The 22,457-nt window shown below is 35.9% G+C and overlaps 1 protein-coding gene across 1 annotated transcript in view; it reads right to left on the bottom strand.

The window, feature by feature from the left end:
- The window catches only part of slc22a23 (solute carrier family 22 member 23), a 53,155-nt gene that overhangs the window by 3,418 nt on the left and 27,280 nt on the right, over positions 1-22,457 (bottom strand). Inside the window, exons 3-8 of the mRNA XM_016508264.1 lie at positions 21,293-21,447; positions 8,474-8,642; positions 6,387-6,514; positions 3,563-3,665; positions 2,335-2,564; positions 1,446-1,478 (exon numbers count right to left, since the gene is read on the bottom strand). Of these exons, the coding sequence (XP_016363750.1) occupies positions 1,446-1,478; positions 2,335-2,564; positions 3,563-3,665; positions 6,387-6,514; positions 8,474-8,642; positions 21,293-21,447 (818 nt within the window). The remainder of the gene's footprint in view (positions 1-1,445; positions 1,479-2,334; positions 2,565-3,562; positions 3,666-6,386; positions 6,515-8,473; positions 8,643-21,292; positions 21,448-22,457) is intronic.

Below are 22,457 nucleotides of genomic sequence, written 5' to 3'. Positions count from 1 at the left end.
TAATACTATTGTACTGTAAACTAAAGTATTTAGTAGTAACAATAATAACAATGCTAATGTCTTATTTTGTAGAGGTTCTATAGTTTATATAGAGATCTTATAGCTTTTCTTTTGTTGACAACAGATTTATAAACTATTCTCAAATTTGGGAAGCTGGTCCATGTCATACGTGATCAAAACTCACAGCAGTTGCACAAATTACAGAGTTTGTGAGACGCTAAGGCAAACTGATCCACTCCAAGGCACTGGAAGCAGCGGATTATGAGCTGCTCGTGTGTAAATGAACACAGTGCCGCGATTCGCTCTGAAACATACGGCCAGTTATCGCCGAACTCGTGAGTATCACCTTTTCATAAACTCACAAACACAGATTTTTATTCACACGCATGCGGAGAGGACCCTGGCCGAGACGCTAAGGGTGTTCTGCACACAGTCACTAGATGGCACCGCTAGCTTGTGCAATGCTGTTGGACGCTATACTATCCATGCATGAAATAAATTGTTACAAATATATATGAAAATGCATTATTTTCCCCCTCATTGGTTTTACACAATTAATGTGGGTAATACATCTCAAATTGGAAAATATAGAAATACAATGGAAAAATCACATCTCTGAATACTGTAGATCCCTGTCTGTGTAAAGACAAGAGAACATAACAAAAGAATCCTCTTAAAATTAAACATTAAGACCAAAGGATCATAGGCATCTTTTGCCAACCAAAAAAAAAAAAAAAATTTGCTTACAGAAGATATGTACAACACAGAAAAAGCATCTTCAATCCGCTATTCTTCATAACTTAGTCCATACATGTAATGAAAAATAAATTAGTGCTTACAGGCTAGACTGTAATTTATATAAAAAATGCAATTATATCAGAAGTGCCTAAAAGTATTTAAGAGTAGGAATAAAGTGTTTCATGGGCAAATAATTGATATTAATTTAAGTGGATGTGGCGTCCTTGCGTGCAAATAGCTTCTGCCTTTATTGTTTGTCACTTCATTGCACTTGAAATTGGGGTTAGTACTAATTGTGCAGTATTTTGTGAACTGTGAACGAATAACTACTTAGTACTGATTTATTTGTTTTTTTGTGAATAAATACAAAAATATTATTTGAAAAACTGCTGATTGCTGTTAATAAAAGCTTCAGTACATCTGGTCCAAAGTGTCAAATTTTTTTTTTCAGTTTAGTGTGTAAATTCTGAATTATTATAGTGTTTTGTTACTTATTATACACATTTGTTTTTTTGTGAATAAATACAAAAATATTATTTGAAAAACTGCTGATTGCTGTTAATAAAAGCTTCAGTACATCTGGTCCAAAGTGTCACATTTTTTTTTCAGTTTAGTGTGTAAATTCTGAATTATTATAGTGTTTTGTTACTTATTATACATGGCAATAAAGAGAAAACTGCATAAATAGCATAGTGTTTATACTTTACCAATATTCAGGTGAACACTGTACTTCCCCACCACTTCATTCATCGTGGACGCATCACATAGAGGGAAAAAATCAAACAACAAATGAGAAACTAAAGTAGTTTGCAGCTCAAGGCTAGTAATGAAATATATGCATGTGTGCTAATAAATACGAATATAAAACTCAGTATGCTTCAAATGATCAGGGATGAAATCCAATTAAGCCCTTTCATTAATATGCTCTTCTGTCATTTATAAACCATAAGTCTGGTGGTGCACATCAGGTTTAACAGCATTTTAGTACTGGAGAGCAATTTTACGGGAAGCAATTCTGGAGCAGGACAGCAGTAAACCTGGTAAAGTCAGATTTTTTGTGTCCAAAATCACATACTGTCAGAGTACAGTAGGTACTATAGTTGATGAAGAACTTAGTAAGCGTTAAAAAGGTTTGTTCTATATAAAGAATGCATGTGTGTAGTATGAACTCACTACAGACATACTACATCCCCATGCTGTCACGTGACCATCAGTTGCGTCACTGCCGTGTCCTCTCGGGATGTGCACAGCATGCAAATCAATGATCAGCTTTTGAGCTTGTGATACATTCACAATGTTAACATGCACACCAGGCAGACAGTAATAGAGAGTGAGCTGCTTAACCCTATAGATCCCACTGTATCATATTTGATCCACACATTTCTAAAGCCTCTAAAATACCAACATTATCAAAACTCTGCTGGAAAACCTGTTGTACACAATCTGCTTCATGCCTCATGCCGGCTTCTCCGGCAGAAACTCAGATGTGTTAAAGCGCTTTAAAGACTTAAACGGTGCGACAGTGATTGTGTTTGGTTGGGTTTAAGCCCTCACCGAGGGTCGTCCTGTGTGTTTGTGATTTGTGTGTTCTCTCACAGTTTAGCAGGCCGAGCTGAAGGAGAGAGGCCAGGGCTGTGATGATCATAAACATGAGGAGTCCCCCGCGCCGCCCCATCACGCCCACGGCAGGGCAGAGCGCCACGCATGATGCCACAGCAGTGCCCCCCATGGTGTAGTATTTGGCATAGAAATTAGAGAAGATGGAGGTCGGCTGGTCTTCCGTCAGGCTGCGTGCAAAGCAGTGGTGTATCCCGTAACCTGTCAGTCTGAAAGACAAACAGAGGTTTTTGGATGCCAGAGTTAAAGGGACAGTTCACCCTAAAATGAAAATTCTGCCATCATTCACTCACCCTCGTGCCTTTCCAAACCCAAAAAACGTTGTCTTTGAAACACAAATAAAGATTTAACCCCTTATAATGCATTCCAGATCTTTTTGCATTCTGAGTCCATTTGGATCTGAACAACAAGTCATAATTCCATATTGTATCTCATTAGCAACGTCTCATTAATGAGTGAATGTGAAAAAATTTACAGTTTTGAATTTCAAATTACACATGAGCCACACACAAAAAAAGCATTTTACAGAGATACTTATAGATAGTTTTACAGAAAGTATTTCTGACACGTAATGTTACACCCAGGCATCCAAAATTACCCGATTTTTTTTTTATGTGTATTTTGAGGATCTGAGTATATGTAAGTTTCCTTCCCTCACTAAAGGCTATGCAATTTTTTTTTTTGTAGTTTTACAGAAAGTATTTCTGACACGTAATGTTACACCCAGGCATCCAAAATTACCCGAACACATTTTTTTTAATGTGTATTTTGAGGATCTGAGTATATGTAAAGTTTCCTTCCCTCACTAAAGGCTATGCAAATTTTTTTTTTTAAACATTTTTTGTAAGTGTCTCTTCCAGGTCAAAACAGACCCGAATGCATTATGAGGGTTAATGAGACCTGAGAGGTTTCTGTCCCTCCACTGAAAGTCCATGTAACCAAAACTTACAAGATCCTAAAGGGTCATTAAAGCTGTTTATCAAATAAAGCGAATCTCTTCACAAGACTTTAATTAAATAGCTCCGTTCATAAGGAATCATTCATTTCATGACGCCTTTATGACCTTTTTGGATTTTCTAAGTTTTGGTTTTGGAAATGAGGGTGAGGAAATGGCAGAATTGACATTTTTTTGGGTGAACTACCCCTTTAAATTCAGCAGAATGTTTTTCATTATTAAGCATCCTATGCATAATATAAAGATATTTACGAGTTGACGCAGAGCACTACTATATTCTTCCACAGGTTCCTTGTGCCAACCATCTTCACAATGCATGTCTTCTTGGCTTGCTTTGGCAGGGCTTGGTTTAGCTCTGAAATCAATGCAGAAAACAAACAGCTTAATCAAACCCCCTGAGGAGATACCCCCTGACAATGTAAAGCGCTTTGAGTGCCTAAAAGCGCTATATAAATGTAATGAATTAAACATTTCAGAAAAAAAATAGGTTTATGGGATAACAAAAGGGATGACATTGCCTTCAATCATTTTGACAAGAAGTCTGTTTTCTTCACATTCATATTCCACATTCTTGAGTTTTGTAATTTAATTGCAGCTGTTCATAATACATCATATCATGAGCAATGTCCATTTTAGAGATAGGTGGCGGTAATGCACTTATAAGTCTGCGATCCGCCGTAAAGCAAGAAGAAGAAGAAGACGCGTCACGCGCCGGCTGAAGAAGACGCGAACACGCTCAGGACAGTTCGGACATTGCGGTAAATCAGAGGTAAAAACCGATATAAATACTGTTCAGTTTCTTGCACAGACCGATCGTTTCGTGTCTTTACACATCAATGTATTGTCACGAGCTGCAGGGTTTAATTTGGTTTTGTTTGTGTATGTTTTTTGACTCTCAAAGCCGTGATTCCCATCCACTTACATTATATGACTGACAGACTGCAACGGTTTGAGTTAAAAATCTTCTTTTGTGTTCTACTGAAGAAACAAAGTCACCTACATCTTGGATGCCCTGGGGGTAAGCAGATAAACATCACATTTTCATTTTTGGGTGAACTATCCCTTTAAATTAGACATGAAAAGGTAGTTTACTATGACTGACTTTACTACGATATTGTGACGAACAAGATAAATCCGTTTCATTCATTGCTGCTTATAGGACTGAGAAAAGTAAGCACTGCATACTGTAATGAATACAGTGATAAATGAAATTGGCTTAGCTGTAGCACAGTCTCGCAAATGTCAGCAGATTGAAGTTACGTTACAGGAATTACATTTTGATCAAAGATAATGAGGTCATATGCATGGATTTAAATGCATAAAAACAAGCCCATTAACATGCATTAAGAAAACAAATAGGGTAAATTTTGATTTAATGCGGACTTCAGCTCCAATTGGTTGTCAACGAATTAAGTCACAAACTTTATTAATGCAACAATTAATGCAATTAATGGTTGCAGCTTTCACATGCTGGATGACAAAAATCAAGGTGTAGTTACTAGGTTTTGCCTTTGCAGGGCACTTTTCTCCTGAAATGTTTACACTGCCAGCAGTAAGAGCCACGAACACAACTAACTGTTGACTTTAGATCGTGCACGCCTCCGTCTGACGGTGACTCAGGTCTTGTAAATGCAGGATACGGGATTAGCTAAACCGGTTTTGTATTCCACAGAATAAAGTCATATCAGTGTTGAACAACATGAGGAAGAATATAAATAATGGTGAATCACTTGGACATTTAAATGCATTATGAAAAACAGGGAACAGGCCTACATTTTAACAGTTGTGCAACCGGCGCATTTCACTGAGAATTAGGGCTGTCAAAAAAATTCGAATTTCATTTTAATTCGACGAATATTTGAAATTCGAATTTTTTTTTGACAGCCCTAATTCTCACAGAATTTTAGGTCTGTGTCAGCTGTCAGGCAGCCTTATCAGTGGCGCACGAGATGCATGACGATGTATGTGTCATTGATTGCATTTGAATGCTTTTGTTAGCCTATCCAGTTGAACCCACTAGAAAAAACATGTCTAAAGACGTTATGGCGGTTTTTCCCCATCCCACTGTATCTCAAGTTTTTAAATAAAGAAAGTAGCCTACTATTTGTGATTGGTTTTCAGTCCTTTGTATTAAACTATACATGCATGCATGGTGCTGTTTTTTTTTTTCTAATTGTTTAAGCAACTTTATTAATTATATATGGTTTATAAACATTATTTTAAACATTATGCACTTTTTTTCAAAGATAGTCGTGTTATTTTATTACGCTTTGAAAAAACGTGCATAATATTTTGCTCGATTCGCCCTCTTGTGGCCTCGGGAGAGAAGCCAACTGAAATTATGCCTTTTAAATTCGAATATAATTCGAATTTTGATCATATTTAAGTAGAAAATTCGAATTTCGTTTTTCAGTCATTTTGACAGCCCTACTGAGAATTTTGAATCGCAGGCAATTTTGCTCTTATTATATACTGATTTTAAAAATGAAGTTTACACTAATTTGTGCGGATTAACCACACGGGCAATTGAGCAACTTATTTTTCTCCGGTAAGAGAAGCTTGAATGAAGTTATGTGTAGAAATCGCTGTTTACTGCATCAAGACCATCTATTCACTGTCCCATTTTGGGAAAATAAGACATAGAATAGTCTGTCAAGCTTTCTTTGAAAGCCTTAAAACATTTCGGAATTATTTAGTAAATTAAAACATGAGCTGAATGACGCCGCACTTTGTTGCCCATAGAATCTGAAGCGCCAACAGTTTGTATTTTGAGGATGTCAAAAACTAGTTTGCATTGCAGTATCTAAATCTAGAAAGTATTCTACACAGATTGATTTTTTAATGCGAGGTTGGTTGTGATTGTTTTCTCTGACTGGTAAATTATGTTTTTAGTCATTTTGCCATTGTTCAGATTTTGTTCAGATATTTTGCAGCATGCATCTTTCAAATGTATATCTGATCTAAAACATATGGTTATTATATTAAAGCTGTAAGCTGTTGGGATCACTAGTTCTAAACCTAATTAACTTATAAAGCTTATAAAAGTCCAGTGTTTGTTTTCTCTTTGCTTGTATACCTGTCATGAGCTCCTCTGCGTCCTCCTCTAGGTTGATGTTGTTCTTCTTGGCGACGCGCTCCATGATCCATTTGGAGCGATTGTACTGCTGCGTCGCAAGCAGCCAGCGCAGAGACTCCGGAAAAATCCTGATGAATGAAAGCAGATATACTTTACTATATTATGATAACATCATATCAAACTACAGAGACTAATCTAATCTGTTCTGGGCTAAACACTTAGCAGAAAAACAGCATTATCACTGAAAGTTAGCTGCTAAATAAAGAACTAAAACAATGAAACAAAGCAACTTACACAATTATTTATTTGTTTATTCACTTTTTAGGCTATTTCCATGGCGATCTCTGAATAAATTATACAAGGTGTACAATTAACAAAAGGTTATAAAAGACATTTCAGATGTACACTAGACAAAAATTCTAAAAGGAATTCAGGTGATACATTTTTAAATAAATCAGTCAGACACACCTATATGACCTGGAACCCAGCAGAAGAAAATACTGATGTTTCTCTTGCGTAAACAGTCTGCTTTGGCTAAAATCTTTATACTTGCACGATTAGAATAAAGTTTAAAGAATAAAGTGAACATTTATTGATTTGCAGTAGTTTTTCACGTCTCATATGGAGACAAAATCCTTCTACTATCACAATATCTTAATTTAGTTTGTTAAAACATTTATGTAAATTAAAATATGTTAAACAAGAAAACTGTTATGTACAAATGTTACATTTAGTATACTGTACATTTAAATCATGCACACTGACATTGTTCATTTATTTTTAACACCATGTCAAAAGCAAGGCTATCTTCGCAGCACAAACAAAGTGAAACAAGTTGCACAATTAACAAAGATTATTACAAGACAAAAATTCTAATAAAGCAATAAGCCCCAAGAAGCCGTGATTTACAGTGAATTTATAACAGCTAAGGGGCGTTGTTAGGCACAACGCGAAGCCCTTAGCTGTTATAAATTCACTGTAAACCACGGCTTCACGGGGCTTATTGCTTTTATAAAACGGTTATTCCATATACGTAGTAAGGTTTCACAAAATAAAACTGAGCAAATAAAGTGTAATGATATTAATAAAAACAGTATTCTTCCACCAAACAATATAGTTCCTCAGAAACAGTTGTGGTTGCAACAAAGTGGTTGCCAAGCAACACACAGAAGTAAACAAAGGTGTATGTTTGTAGAGCAATTTACAACAGCTTCGAACGCGGCTCAACCAATCAGAATCAAGGACCGGAACAATCCGTTTTATAAAATACATTAAAGGGGATACTAAAAATATAAAAATAAATAAATATATATACACTGTAGTTTGACAGGAAAGGCATGATGGTGGTTCTTCTTCGCCGTTCCATAAATAACCATATGTAAGAATGACCTAAACGCCACCTGGTAAAAACAACTTGATCATGTTTCGATGTGAAAGTACTAAAAAAACTTCTTCTTATACTACGATTATTTCATATAGCATATTGTCACAGCATTGCTCTTATTCCATCTACTACTTGTTAGTAATATAAAAGTTAATTTGCATACTGACATGAGATGATATGCTGTATAAAGCTGTTTTATTTTACACAAAGCACGTCACCAGTTGAATTACTTGCATTATTATGGTAACCTGATTTTGGACTATCTTGCTCACAGAATATATTAATCATGCTTGATAGTAAATAGTGCATTTTTACAATGGCCTGAGTACCAAAAACGTTTGCTTTTGAGTGAAATAATGCAAGTAAATGTATGATTATTATTGTTTGAAGTATTCTATTTTTGTACATTTACATTTTTTTTGTTTTAGCTGATGCAAAGCCCATTTTCCAAACCATGTGTTATATAATCCTTCTGATGTATTAAAGTGGTTCTGCATTATCTGTGCAGTTGGAAATGATTCTGCCGCTTAATAAAGTGCGCAAACAGTAGTGCAATGTCTTTTTTTCGGCAGCTGAAGTCTTGAGTGCACTTGCAATTTCAGAGTCACTGTAAACTCGCTGTCACCGTCAACAAGTCAAATTTTGATTTTAAGAACAGCCAAACACAAACATATTTTTGAATAGCCATGGCACAGTTGCTTACCAGATATAGGACAGCATGAGTAAGAGAGGGCAGATTACGACTGCTTGCAGAACCTGCCAATCACGACAGAGGACTACCAGTCCCGGCATGAGCAACTGCCCCGCTAATGCCACGAAGTTTGCCACCATGGTCATGGAGAAACGGCATCCCGGCAGACACAGCTCTATCCCTGCAGACAAGAAAACACATACAACATTAGAGTCAGTTGATACCAGGGCTCTCAATAACTGCAACAATTAGAGTGATTTTTCTAAAGAGAAGGGGTGTTGGGAATTTAAACAGAGCTTTTGTCAAATCTAAAAATGTAACAGTGATATAATAAAAGATGCCAATGTATTAAATGCTATTGTTATCATTATTATTATCAACCATCACCATAATTCTTCTCCAAATAGTATAGTACATTGCTTAAAACCACCGGCTTATTGCGGCTGCAAAGCAATGCAGCAACTTGCCATGTTATTAGATCTAAATTGTGTGTGTGTATATTTTATGACTTAAAGGGATAGTTCACCCAAAAATAAAAAAACTGTCATCATTTACTTGTTCCAAACCTGTATGAGTTTCTTCTTTTGAAGACAGTTGATGCTAGCCATTGACTTTCATAGTATGGGTAAAAATAAAAAACAATGGTACCAATGGTGAGGAATGGAAAGTCAATGGTCACCAACATTCTTCAAAATATCTTCTTTTGTGTTCAACAGAACAAAGAAAGGTTTGGAACAAGTAAATGATGACAGAATTGTCATTTTTAGGTGAACTATCCCTTCAAGGCACATTGCAAATTTCATATTTCACCATAACATGACATTATTCAAGCTTTTAAAGAAAGTTTGAGCCATATTAGGTATGTTTCCTTCAAAGTTGCAAATTTAACTTGTGCAACATTGCGTAAAACATTTGCGAATAAAACACTGTTTCCATCCCATGTGTTCAAGAGAACAAAACTGTCACTTCATTGGAAACTGGTGCAAAGTATTAACAATAAAAATGAAAGTTGCCGCTAATACCTATATACTTTCCTACACTGTAAAAAAAAAATTCCATAAAATTTATGGTAAAAAAACGGCAGCTGTGGTTGCCGGAATTTTACTGTAAAAAATACGGTAGCAACATTTTAGGTTTTACTAACCATACTAATTAAACATTCATTTAACAACATTAGGTGTAACACACAACCCTAATATACAAAACTGATAAGAAAAAAATAAGAAGAAACATAGTTATTTCAACAAAAAACATCAAATCTGAAATTTAACGCAGGGAATTCTGGGAATGTCAATTTACGGTTATTCACTGTAAATTATACTGTCTTTTCCACTTCCAAAAATGGTATACTACCGTAAAATTACATGTAATGTCCAACACAGTTTTTCACCGTATATAGTAGGGGAACTTACCATTAACCATTTAACAGGTTTTTACTGTAGCATTTTTACAGTCTTTTACCGTTTAATTCACGGTCATTTTTTACAGTGTACATAAGAAATCATCCAATCACATGATCTGTTGAGGCAAAGTCAAATTTTTTGTTGCACATCAAGGAAATTATTATTTAAATGTGTTTCCATTGTAGTTTCTGCATTTCCATTCAGCGCTTTTATGCAGTATCCTAAAACACATGGATGGAAACAAAACCATATTGATTTACAGTCTTTTTCTGTAAAAGACCCAAAACTGCTCATCATGTTCTACAGACACAGTTTCAGAGATTTACTTAAGGGACCTTAAACAACTATGTAATGCATGCATGTCATCTGTCTGCAATTAATTCAGTGACTCATTAGTATTCATAACGCAGAAGCACGGGTGGTTCAATGACAGACCAGCACTGCAATATCAAATGATGGCAAAACCACAGAACAGACAGCAGGCTCTGACATGGGTTTGAGCTTTCCAAGGTGACAGGACTCAGAAAAACACTCCGGCGTGAACACAGTGACTGCACAATCCTTCAGAAAAGCCCAGAATATCAATGAGCAGCACTTCCCACAGGAACTGAATCATGCTCTGTGCTCAAAGACGGAGCTCAGTCGTGAAGCTGACAGGGAAAGCACTCTGTTTCTCAGCTAAAAGAGCAGGGGCTGCATTACTAACACATCCCAACTCAGAACCCTATCTTAAGTTTCCAACAACTCTAAAACCTATCTTTAAAAAAAAAAAAAAAAAAAAAATTTTTCATCAATTCTTTCAAGTTTGAAATCACATAACAAAAGATATGTTTTGTGATATAACAACAGTGTAACTATTAATTATTTTAGAAATATGAGCTGTTGCATTGAATGTCACAAAAAAGTATTTTAGATGAACTTGCTTCAAATATCTGAAATCTGAACAATTTAACAGATTTAAAAGTGAACAAGTAGTGTATTTACATCAAATGACTTGTCCACAGCAGTGTTGCTTTAGTATAATTATTACAATAATTATTATTTTGAACTGTTTTTGTTTTTATTTTTTCATTTTAATTCCATTTTTTTATTTTTATGTTTTTTGTCACTTTTAGTAGTTTTTTTTAAGGTTTTTTTTTTCATTTTTTAAACCAATTTCCGCTTTTAGTTATTTTAGTACATCAAGTATCCATAATATTCCCAACAAGCAACTATTATCAATAACAAGCCCGAGAACAGTAACATTGCTTTCCAAAGTTCAAATTCAAGTGGAAGGAATTAAAATATGACATCCCGAAAACGGCGTCTTCAAACATTTAAAGGGCATGTCAATATTTTGTTGTCATTTTGATAATAATATGTGTTCATCAATCTGCTTTCCTGGGTTACACACTACAGACAACTGAAAGATATGAATGTACGGAGCCCTGTTAGGGTCATGCAGGTGAAAACAAAGACAGCATACGATGCTGTAAACAAACAGCCTTTATACTGTAAGGAAGTAAAGTGTGTGTGTAAAGTGCATCCTGAAGCCTATTTATAGCGCTCAAGCTCTGATTTCTAAGTGAACAGAATGTGATTTCAAGCAAAATACAAGAGCTGTTCTTTTTGAATATTTTGTCTAATGTTAGTGTTTTGCAAATAGTTTGTTTTGCTTTTGCAGAGCGAGTAAAGCAGATAATGCGCTTGTGGTTCGGCAGATTTGGTAAGAGGATTTGGTAGATGAGTTAATGGTTTCATTGAGTGAGCCTCAACTACCACTTTCAGTGAAAAAACTGAAAACACACACACACACACACACACAGACACACACACACACACACACAAAAACCTGTAATTGTCATAATTTTTATTCCCAGTGAAGGACTTCAATAACATTTTGTGAAAATAAAATAAAGGTTTATGGCTTAATCGCTAAATGACACACACACACACAGACACACACACACACACACACACACATACACAAAAGACAAAATATGAAATAAATTAATAATTGCTTGTAAACACAATTATAGCCACACAGCATGTTTATGTGGCAGAATAAATGGCAGGTTTGTGCATCAATGAGCAGTTTATCATCATGTCAATTTATAAACATGTTAAAGTGTGTCCACAAATTGTGTTTTATTGAGAGTGAAGGAAGCTTACTGATGAAACATCACTCTTGGAAATGTGTAAATGTGTAAATAGCAATGAGTAAATGTGTACACCATGGGTGCTTTTCACTGGCGGGGGACAAGTAATACTTCTCAAGTTGTTTTCGATAAAAGTGTCTGCTAAATTAATAAATGATTAACCAATAAAGCACCAGAAATAACAATCAGTAACCAATGCAACCATATGAGATATGAAATCACTGAATCAGTGGTCGGAGACGAATAAACTGACAGGAAGAACCACAAATTTGTGTGTGTGCAAAATCATTTTTAAATATACAGTTATTATAAATTGTAATAATATTTCACAGCATTACTGTTTTATAGTATTTTTGATCAAATAAGTCTTGGTGAGCAGAACTTCACTAAAAACATATAAAAATCACAACATCTCAACTTAAACTGTACCTCCTAAATGAACCACTTTTCTCTTGCTTTTAAAAAACCTTCACATCTATCCTCCCTTAAAATGCTGCCTATGAAGGCTGCTTACTAGGTTTTGGAACAAAGCCAGAGAGAGAGAGAGAGCGAGAACCTTGAGCTTCTTAACCCATCTGATCCAGATCCCTCGTGCACGTTCCCACAGCTCAGCAGCTCCACACACACTCTTAACTAGTTAAATGAGGACATACGATACATTTCATTTGTTTTAATGAAACTAATGGCTACAAATAACCCTAATCCAAACCATGATGATATATCAAGTGTTGTCTGTGTTTGAACTTGACGGAGTCTGTGGCTGACAATCCTAATGACGACCAGCAGAGGGCGCCGTGAGGGATCAGGCTTGTTTGTCTGTTTGAGCCTGAGGCTGACACTATGACCTTCCCCTGTCACATGAGGCACTCATGGCTTCCTGCCAGTATGCCACATATTCAAATGCATTCCATGCCAGGACCACTGGCTTTCTGTGTCATGGAATGGCATGAGGGTTACAGATTGTTGTTTTTTTTCATCAGTGTCAAACAGCAGAGAATGGCACTAGTAATGCTGTGGCCACGAGCCTGATTCCCAGGGAATGCATGGACTGATAAGTGAAGCTGTTGGCATCGCAGATTTATAATGTTTTAACAGTGCATCTGTGTCTGAAGAGAGAAAAGGAAGAGAGTAATAGAAAAACCACAGGGCCTGCTAGATGTGGTGGTCGGGGTCAAAGGTCACAGATAAACAGCTGTTGATGCAGCTCTGAAGAACACAGTCTCAGCATAACCACTTAACTTTACTCCAGTCAGCATGCAAAACACTTCTCTGATTACAAAAGAGCTAAAGATTTCAGAGCTAAAGAACAAACAAGAAAGCAAGCAAGCAAGAAAGAAAGAGAGTATAAATAAATTCTGGTCTGGTTCGCAAACGAATCATTCTTTCGAACCGGTTCTTTCTGGTGAACTAGTTGAATCGTTTCATTGAATCAGTTTGCAGCTTGAGAAGCACAGATCTACAAGTTACTCAATCAAAACTCACAGCCTGACAGTCACTTCGACTCGAAATGAGCCAAATGAATGAAACAGAGTGAAACAGTTCGACTCGGACCGAAGAGCCGCTGATATGCGCAAACACTTGAACGAAGGGGTGAAATTAAAGATTTTATGGTTTCTCACTGTTTATGTAAAAAGGTGAGCTGATGAAGACTAGTTTATTCACTTTATATGCTTAAGACATGCAAAACAGCCATGTTTCTAGTCATTATTGGGTGCTTTTAGTAATATAATTGGTATTCGTTACATCATTGTGTGATTATGTAAACAAACTGGTGAATCGGTTCATTGAAACGAACTGTCCGAAAGAACCAGTTCGCAGAAAAGGATCAGAACTTCCCTGTTTGCCTGAGGCTCTGGATTACAGGTATAATGTCGTAAATAATGTTCAGTTTCTTGCACAAACTGATTATTTCGCTTCATAAAACCTCAATAAATCGTCAGGAGCCACGGGTATAAATGTTGTGTTGCCTGATATGCTTTTTTTTGACTCTCAAAGTGATGGTATAAAAGAGGATCATGGTTTCAGCTAAAAACTTCTTTACTGTACTGAAGAAGAAAAAATCACCTACATTTTGGGAGGGCCTGAGGGTGAGTAAATTAACAGGAATTAACAATTAACATTTTTAGGTGAACTATCCCTTTAATTATAAAAGCAACAAACAAAATGCAGTTATAAATTATAAATGATTGCACTGAATTGTAATTGAAAATGTTTCATTTTTAGATTTCACCATTTCTCATCATTTGAAATGTTTGTTTTCAAAAATGACCCAAAAAGTAGGATTAAGCAGGTAGCCAAGTAAGTTTTGAGTTTATTTTGAGGCAATTCTGGGTTGTTGGTATAACAAAGACCCTTACCAGTATTCACTGCTGTCACAACACGGCTGATTTGCTCTAATACCGGTTATTTCCTCACAGATCACACACAAATACTGATGCCATTTAAAAGCGATATACTAGACTTCTTTTTAATTAAAGATGTGTATTCTCTACACTGTAAAATATGACCGTGAATTTAACAGTAAAAGACTGTAAAAATGCTACAGTAAAAACCTGTTAAATGGTTAACGTTAAATTCCCCTACTATATACGGTGAAAAACTGTATTGGACATTACATGTAATTTTACGGTAGTATACCATTTTTGGAAGTGAAAAAGACAGTTCAATAGGTTGGTACATTAACAGTATTTCAGTTAATGAAATTACGGTATTAGTACGGTTAGTAAAACCTAAAATGTTGCTACCGTATTTTTTACGGTAAAATTCCGGCAACCACAGCTGCCGTTTTTTTACCGTAAATTTTACGGAATTTTTTTTTTACAGTGTAGGAATACAATAACTTATGCACAACACCAATTTATGAGTTATGCAAGGAACTGAATTAAAGACCAGTAATTTCTAGGAAAAGCTCAAAATCTACAGTAGGTCTGTATCTAAAAGGCATTTTCACTGGATCATGATTTGTGATTTAATCTGCGAAAATCTGGATGGGCACAGACATGATTATTTCATGAGCATCTGTCTTTGCTAATCTAATCCCATAAAGACTGTCGTCAACTATTCAAACTGTTGCTGACCCTAGCCATTGAGCTGTTATCTAGGGCATCTCATTATGAATATTAGGACTCTGTATGTACATTGAAAGCTCTGTGCACACGCACACATGATTGAATCAGTACACACATTAGCTAACATTTCCAAGGATGAGAGAAATTTAACACTGGTATGTGAAATCTAGCGTAGCGTTAGTTCTGGCAGGTCACGTTAGTCAAGCTCGCATCAGCTGACTCTCAGCTGATCCCCATCAACCTATGGGAATACGACACCTATCTAAGCATTCATATATAAGGTCCCTCAGGATTATCAGCAGTTTTCGCATTGCTCAATAGCTAATTACCCTCCTCCATCCCCAACTCCTCCTCTGTCAGTCGGGATTCAGCCTTCTGATTCTCCTTTGAATCAGACTAATTTTAAAATGTGTACATAACATTATTGAACTTTAACGATATCTGCAATACATTTATGTTGGTTCTGTTCTGTTTACCCTGGGGGGGGGTTATCGCTGCTCTCCCTGCTCTCATCCATGCTAGGCTGCATGGATGCGCAGGGAGTTCTTGCCCAGAACAGAACCATACCGCCAATCCAAACTGTATGCTAATTGTCAATCATCTGACGATAGTGGTCCTGACAGAAATACAGCTAGCAATCGTCTCAGGCACCACAAATAATCAAGTTTGTGACTGATTCTGTTATCCTGGGATATCATGCATCATAATACATTCATAACACCACAACAATAATTACGTAGTTTAACAGATCAGTAGTGAACATTCAAATATGAAATCGTCAGTATACACACCCATCTGAACAATTTCAATATATCACTTATCCTGTGTATATATATATATATATATATATATATATATATATATATATATATATATATCCTTTATATAATACATATATCCTAAGTGCTTCAAATAGGGTGATTTTAGATTTTTGTCAATGATGCCGTCTGTTGGTAGGGAATAGCAATATGGCTGCTCAAACACTTCCTTTGGTTTCACCGCCTAATGGCAATTTGGAATCCTATGAATTAATTATATTCTGTAAATTCTATTCTATGAATTCTCAAATTCTCTAAACTCAGTGGTTGCAATAAAAACCTTACTATTATGAAGGCATAGTTATTAATAAAGAAAATTGAGCTGCTTGATGGCAGAGAAGGTTACCAAGCCATGTCTTCATGACTCATTGAATCTTCATGTGTTGCAGCATTATTTAATAACTAGGTTGTTGTTGTCCAGGCTAGATTGGCCCCCTGTGTGTCTTTCTGTGGTCTTTATCCATTTTTTCTCTCTCTTGCCTGTGTGTTTTGTTTCTTACTCTGAGCTGGCCGTGATCCCCACTCTCTTGTGTTGAGTTGATTCACAGCCGCCTTGACCTTAATTATTCCCACCGGTCCTTGTACTCTAGCAATCATTTCTCTCTTTTATATTCTCATCTCGTTCTCAGTTATTTGGTGAATCATTCCCTCAGTTGGTCAGGCTCCAGCCTGTTGATCTAGCCTAGTCTTGTTTCTCTAGTCTGTTTATTCTGTGGGTGTAGTTGAACAGTTAGAGCACTTCTCTTGCCTAGTCAGTCTTGTATTGTTCCCATTGGATTCTCTCTCTGGCTGTAGATTAACTGTCTAGTCTAGTCCTTGCCTAGTTACTCTTGAGTGTTTCTGTTTTGATTTGCTCGTAGCCTCCAGATTTCTCAGCTGCCTATGTTGTGAGCTATTCAATGGGAATCAATCGTTCTTTTTGGACAAATCAATGTTTGATATGTGAACAAAACCATTTGCAAAAACAAACAAAGGCTTTAAAGGGATAGTTCACCCAAAAATCTAAATTCTGTCATCATTTATTAACCCTCAAGTTGGTCCAAACCTCTCTGAGTTTCTTTCTTCTGTTGAACACAAAAGAAGATATTTTGAAGAATGTTGGGAACCAAAGAGTTGCCGGTATAGCCATTGACTTCCATACTATTTTTTTTCCCAGACTATGGAAGTCAATGGCTAACATCAACTGTTTGGTTACCAACATTCATCACAATAGCTTCTTTTGTTTTCAAAATGTTTTATTTTTGGGTGAACTATCCCTTTAAGACCAAGGTGAAGCCTCTGCAAGCAGGTTGTTTTGGAAGTGGGCGGGACTAATGCGAAAATCAGTGATCCCATTGGCTAGTGCTCACCTTTCATCGTCCATGTTTGATTTATCAGATCTCTTTGGGAAAATGCAGACTTGATATTCATGAGCTCAACAATATGGGAGAGACACTGAGCTGCTGATAAGACACAATCTATCTGGAGAAAGACGTGATAAACAAGAAGTCATCTTTGACTAGAGTAAGTTAATGTTGTTAGATACTACATTTTATATTTATACCTATCCTCTCTAATAAAGGATTTAAAATCCTCAGCTTGAATTTCTGTCCACAGATCTGGGGCCTCATTTCTAAAATATGAGTGTTGGCGTGGATTTAAGGGTACGCACACTCTAATTATAACATGTTAGCTTGTTGTTCAGTTCAACTAATCCTGAAACTATTAATGTAAAATATATTTAGATAGAACAATTACAGCACACAGCATAAATAAGTACACGTACACCCCCCTCTGAAATGTAAAAAAGTCAGCGATTCCTCTTTACATAGATGATGCATTATGGTTTCTTGAAGATATAATATCCCAGCAAGTCTGATTGATCAATTGCCAAAGAGGCACGTAAATATTAATTAGGAAAATAAAATTTCCTGGTGCTGGTTGTTGGGCATTTTTTTCAACATGACAAAGACATTATAAAATCATTTAAGGAGGTCGTCCTCCAGGAGTTAAACAGGACAGATGTGACAGATTTCTGTGAATTTGTACACTCAATGACAAGAAGGAACAGATCAGTATACTTAAAAATATGGAGAACATATTACATTCTATATTTCACATTTAATTGAATTTAATCAAAGCTGTACTAATTTTTGCAATCTTAATTTAAGCAGAATAATTTGTATCATTCATTTAATAAATTTAAAGTTTTTCATCTTCCCATAAATTCCAATAATTATCATTAAGAAATAAAAACATATTAATGTTCAGAGGGGGTGTATTAATTCATGTGTGATTTTTACATTACATCTCAGGACAGTCACTAGTTAAGCGTGCATTCTTGTGTTGTCGTGATGTAATTGTCCTGCAGCTCTAGAGTAATTAGTCACATGGCATTTACAGCTCAGGTTGTTGTCTTAAAAATGTACCATGTGCAAATATGGCAGCATGCACATCACATACTGTCACTACCTGAGATGAATGGGAATGCTATAGTGGATATTTTTCTCCAGCAGTTCTAAACAGTGTTTACACGAGAAGCTACAAGAAACATAGTTCACTTTAAAATGTTTTGTCTTTTTGTCTACTCTCCACAGCTGCTTTCCATCTGTATCTCCAGTATTTAATCTCGTCCTTTAGTCTCGTCCAGGTTGGGGTTGTCAAGGCTTTAGAAAAGTAAGAAATTTGCATAGCAACAGCCCCCAGTGTAAGAACCAATGGTGAGGCTTCTCTTCACCCACCAAGTTTGAATAACAATCTACGAGCACTGGAGGAAGGTGATTATCAGTGAATAACAAATTATGGTCTGCTCATCACCAAGTTATTTGTTTTATATAGACTTCAAATTTAAGGCACGAGTCATATGGACTACTGCTATGATACTTTATAGTGCTTTTTGGAGTTTTGACACCCTGTCCTATTTGTTGTACGAAAAGGGTCGCCTTTATTTGTTTATTTTTCCACAGAAGAAAAAAAAAAAGGGATTTTTTTTAGTTTTGAATGACATGAGGGTTATAAATAATGACTAAATCTTTAAAGGATATTTTTAAAATTCTTTAAAAAGATATTTTAAAAGTAGCATGGAAAATAGGGAATACATGCAAACAGTCATTGCATTGCACTTCAGTGTGTGTCAGACAACTGCATAAAGGTTTCTTGAGCTTTTACACCACATGTTCATTTTACTGCCTTAAAACAATCAGCCCTTTTCCTGCGCACCAAACTTACAGTTTAAGGGGGAGCGTTGGAAAGAAACAGTAGCCATTCGCCTTATTATAAGTCAGAGTTCCATCTGAGCGATTTTTTTCATGGTAAAAATCTTAAATACAGTTGCTTTAAGCAAGAACTCACTTAACCCTCATCCGTCCCTCCCGAACCTATAACAAAACTGTCCCTCGCTGGTCAAAATGACTTTCCCCCGTATTGGCAAATTTTCCTTTTTTTTTTTTTTTGGCAAATTTGCAAATTTAAACTGTTGCACAAAATGCTTCCAATTATAAAACAAGCATTTGAAAACTGGGGCTGTCATAAAATGATTTATATGCCTATTAAAAAAATTTGAAATAGATTATATACTGTATATATATGTATATATATACAGTATATATATATAAATCAAATATATTATATAACAGTAGATGCATGCCATTTAATACATCTTCATATTTCAAGTTGACTAGGAGTTGACAAAATATGAATTTAAAAAAATTAAAAATTCTGTCATCTTTTACTCATCCAAGGTATTTTACTATACTAAAAGAAGATTATTTTGAAGAATGTTGGTAACCAAAGAGTTGGCGGTAGCCATTGTTTTTTATTCATTTTGTTTTCCATACTATGGAAGTCAATGGCTACCGTCAACTCTTTGGTTACCAACATTCTTCAAAATATCTTCTTTTGTGTTCAACAGAAGAAAGAAACTCATACGGGTTTGGAACGACATGAGGGTGAGTAAATGAAGACCATTTTCATTTTTGGGTGAACCATCCCTTTAAAAGTTTGATTAGTGGAAAGAAAATAAAACAATAATCAATGCACAGTATATCAAAACAACAATAGTTATTTAATGCACACCAAAAGTCCAGGCCGGGTCTATTTTTGGGAGGTAGATTTTCAAGGTAGATGGGGTCAAGAAAATGACTATGACAAGGAAATGAAGGCCCACCGTACCCACTGTAAGGCAATTACAGCATGGAGTTAAAGCTTTTCGAGGCCATCAGACAGTCAGGTGAGGCACTGCTGGCAAACCCTATTACTGGAAGGGCCATCATCTAAAGAGGATTATCACTCATCAGAAAATGTCTTCACTGTTAAGCATGTAGAAGGTCACTGCTAGTCTGTGGGTAATCCATCTGAATGACTCTAACAAACTGAGAAGACAGTATGATAGAGTTGAGAGACCACAATTAACCTCTGTGACATTCTAAGGGTAAGACCTTCATGTGAGAGACACAAATCATGCACATTCATTTAGATGCTATATAAGGCTGGATGATTTTCTCAAACCGACCACTGGGTTGAGGCTGTTGGGTGAGGAAGCTGGGTTGATAATCATTCATAATCAGTTTTCCAACAGTGCTGGGTTGGGAATGCAGTCGTGGAAAGAGTGCATGAACAAAGTATCTGCGACACCACTTTGCCATCAACTCATGACCGGAATGTGTGTGGAAAATAAATGAAAGCGAATCAAAGCGGAAAGGATAGAGAAACTGACTGCATTATATTCTACTATTAGTCAAAGTCAGGTTCTGGAAGTAAAATCATTCATTTTCTCCACAGGGAAATGATTTTTAACAATAACTGACAAAAGGCAGACCTGTTGTGAGCTCTGAGGTTGTTAAGTAATGGTGTATGTGATCTATGTGCATTCGACTTATTTTTAAAATAATCATGTTTAATAGTGGAATTAGTAGAATAACTACATTACCCATAATGCTGTTCAGACAATTCCACCAATTACAGCCAACAGCTTTTTAGCTCCGCCCACTATGCAAATGAAGTAACTGACACAGCCTCCCTATGCATCGAAATTATATATTTGTATAAATATGCATATTTTGCAATAAACTTAAAATATATTATTTCCATAGATACAATAAACAATTAGCTAAATTGTTACACGCTAATTGCATCAAGCATTGAACTGTAATGCCGATATGCAAAGACAGCTCATTCAAACTGCATCTCTATCTTACAGCATTCGGTCTGTTAATGTACTTGTACGTTATATGTGCATCATTCTGTATATTTAATGTGGATGTGCACATATTTTTTTATTCGTATTGCAATTAAGTAAATGTATTCCCTTGAAACAAACTATACAAGCTTGTTGCACAAAGAATGACGGATAATGCCTCAGTAAATGTAAATGTCTTCTGGACCAGAGCTCTTAATAAAGCTGGTTCATCTCAGACGTTATACTTACTCAGAGCATAGAGCGAGAGCGTGATTCCTGCTAAGCAAAAGCCCTCAAAGAAGCGCAGGGTGCTGAACATCGGGACGTTGACGGAGAAGGCCACCGTCATGCCGAAAATTAACATGAAGATGACGGACAGGATCAGGACCGGGTGTCGTCCACACCTGAATCATAGAAAACACAAAACAAGGCCAATTTACCAAATGCTCTATACCAGTGATTCTCAACTGGTTTTTAATTATATTATAATGTGGCATCAAGTGAGTCAACACAGTAGCATTGTTTATAGTACAAAAGCAATCCAACAAGTCCCTGAAGTGATAGGTCACTTAAAAATGATTTGTTTTTCTAAAGCTGTGACCTTTTTTCTTTTTCAGATCACTAAAGGAGAAATTTAAAAACAAGTCCTGAATGATTCCTTGAAAAAAAAAAAGCTACAACTGAAATGCATTAACATTATCATGAACTGCATAGTGCCCAGTAATATGTGACACTGGAGCACAAAACCAGTCATAAGGGTCAGTTTTTGGAAATTGAGATTTATACATCATCTGAACGCTAAATAAATAAGCTTTCCATTGATGTATGGTTTGTTAGGATCGGACAATATTTGGCCGAGATACAACTATCACAAAAAAATAGTGTGACCGAGGTTAGTAATTTGCAGAAAACACACCCAAAACATTCCCATATAAGGGCTTTCTGCTCAACTTTTCCTTTACAGCCATGCATCATTCTGGACAAATTATGCTATGTATTTATATTCTAGTTCTGTGTAAAAGGTATATATGTATATATGTTCCTCTCCCTTTCGATCTCTATCTCTCGATTTATATATGAAGATTTCAGATGCAAAAACCTCTGAATTTTCTTTCAAATTAGCTTTTTTTAATCAGGCTCCTGATGAAAATATCATTGGAAATGTTTGAAAATTAGGCATTCAGTAACTGCCTGATATCCTTTTCTTTGCCATTGAAGTGAAATTGCTCAACCTTAACATAGGAGCCTGATAAAATGCTCATTTAACCTCTTAAGACCCGGCAAAATGTTTTAGGAAAAAAATAGTATTTTTTCATTTCATTACATTGTTTAGAGCATTAAAAAAAAATTTTATTATTATATTTCATTCATAAGTTATGCTACGTCCTTGGTAGAGGACATCGGGACTCAATTT

This window comes from Sinocyclocheilus rhinocerous, unplaced genomic scaffold, assembly GCF_001515625.1.
Source record: "Sinocyclocheilus rhinocerous isolate Xijiao unplaced genomic scaffold, SAMN03320098_v1.1 scaffold173, whole genome shotgun sequence".
Lineage (NCBI taxonomy): Eukaryota > Metazoa > Chordata > Actinopteri > Cypriniformes > Cyprinidae > Sinocyclocheilus > Sinocyclocheilus rhinocerous.
This window is presented reverse-complemented; position numbering and strand designations above follow the sequence as displayed.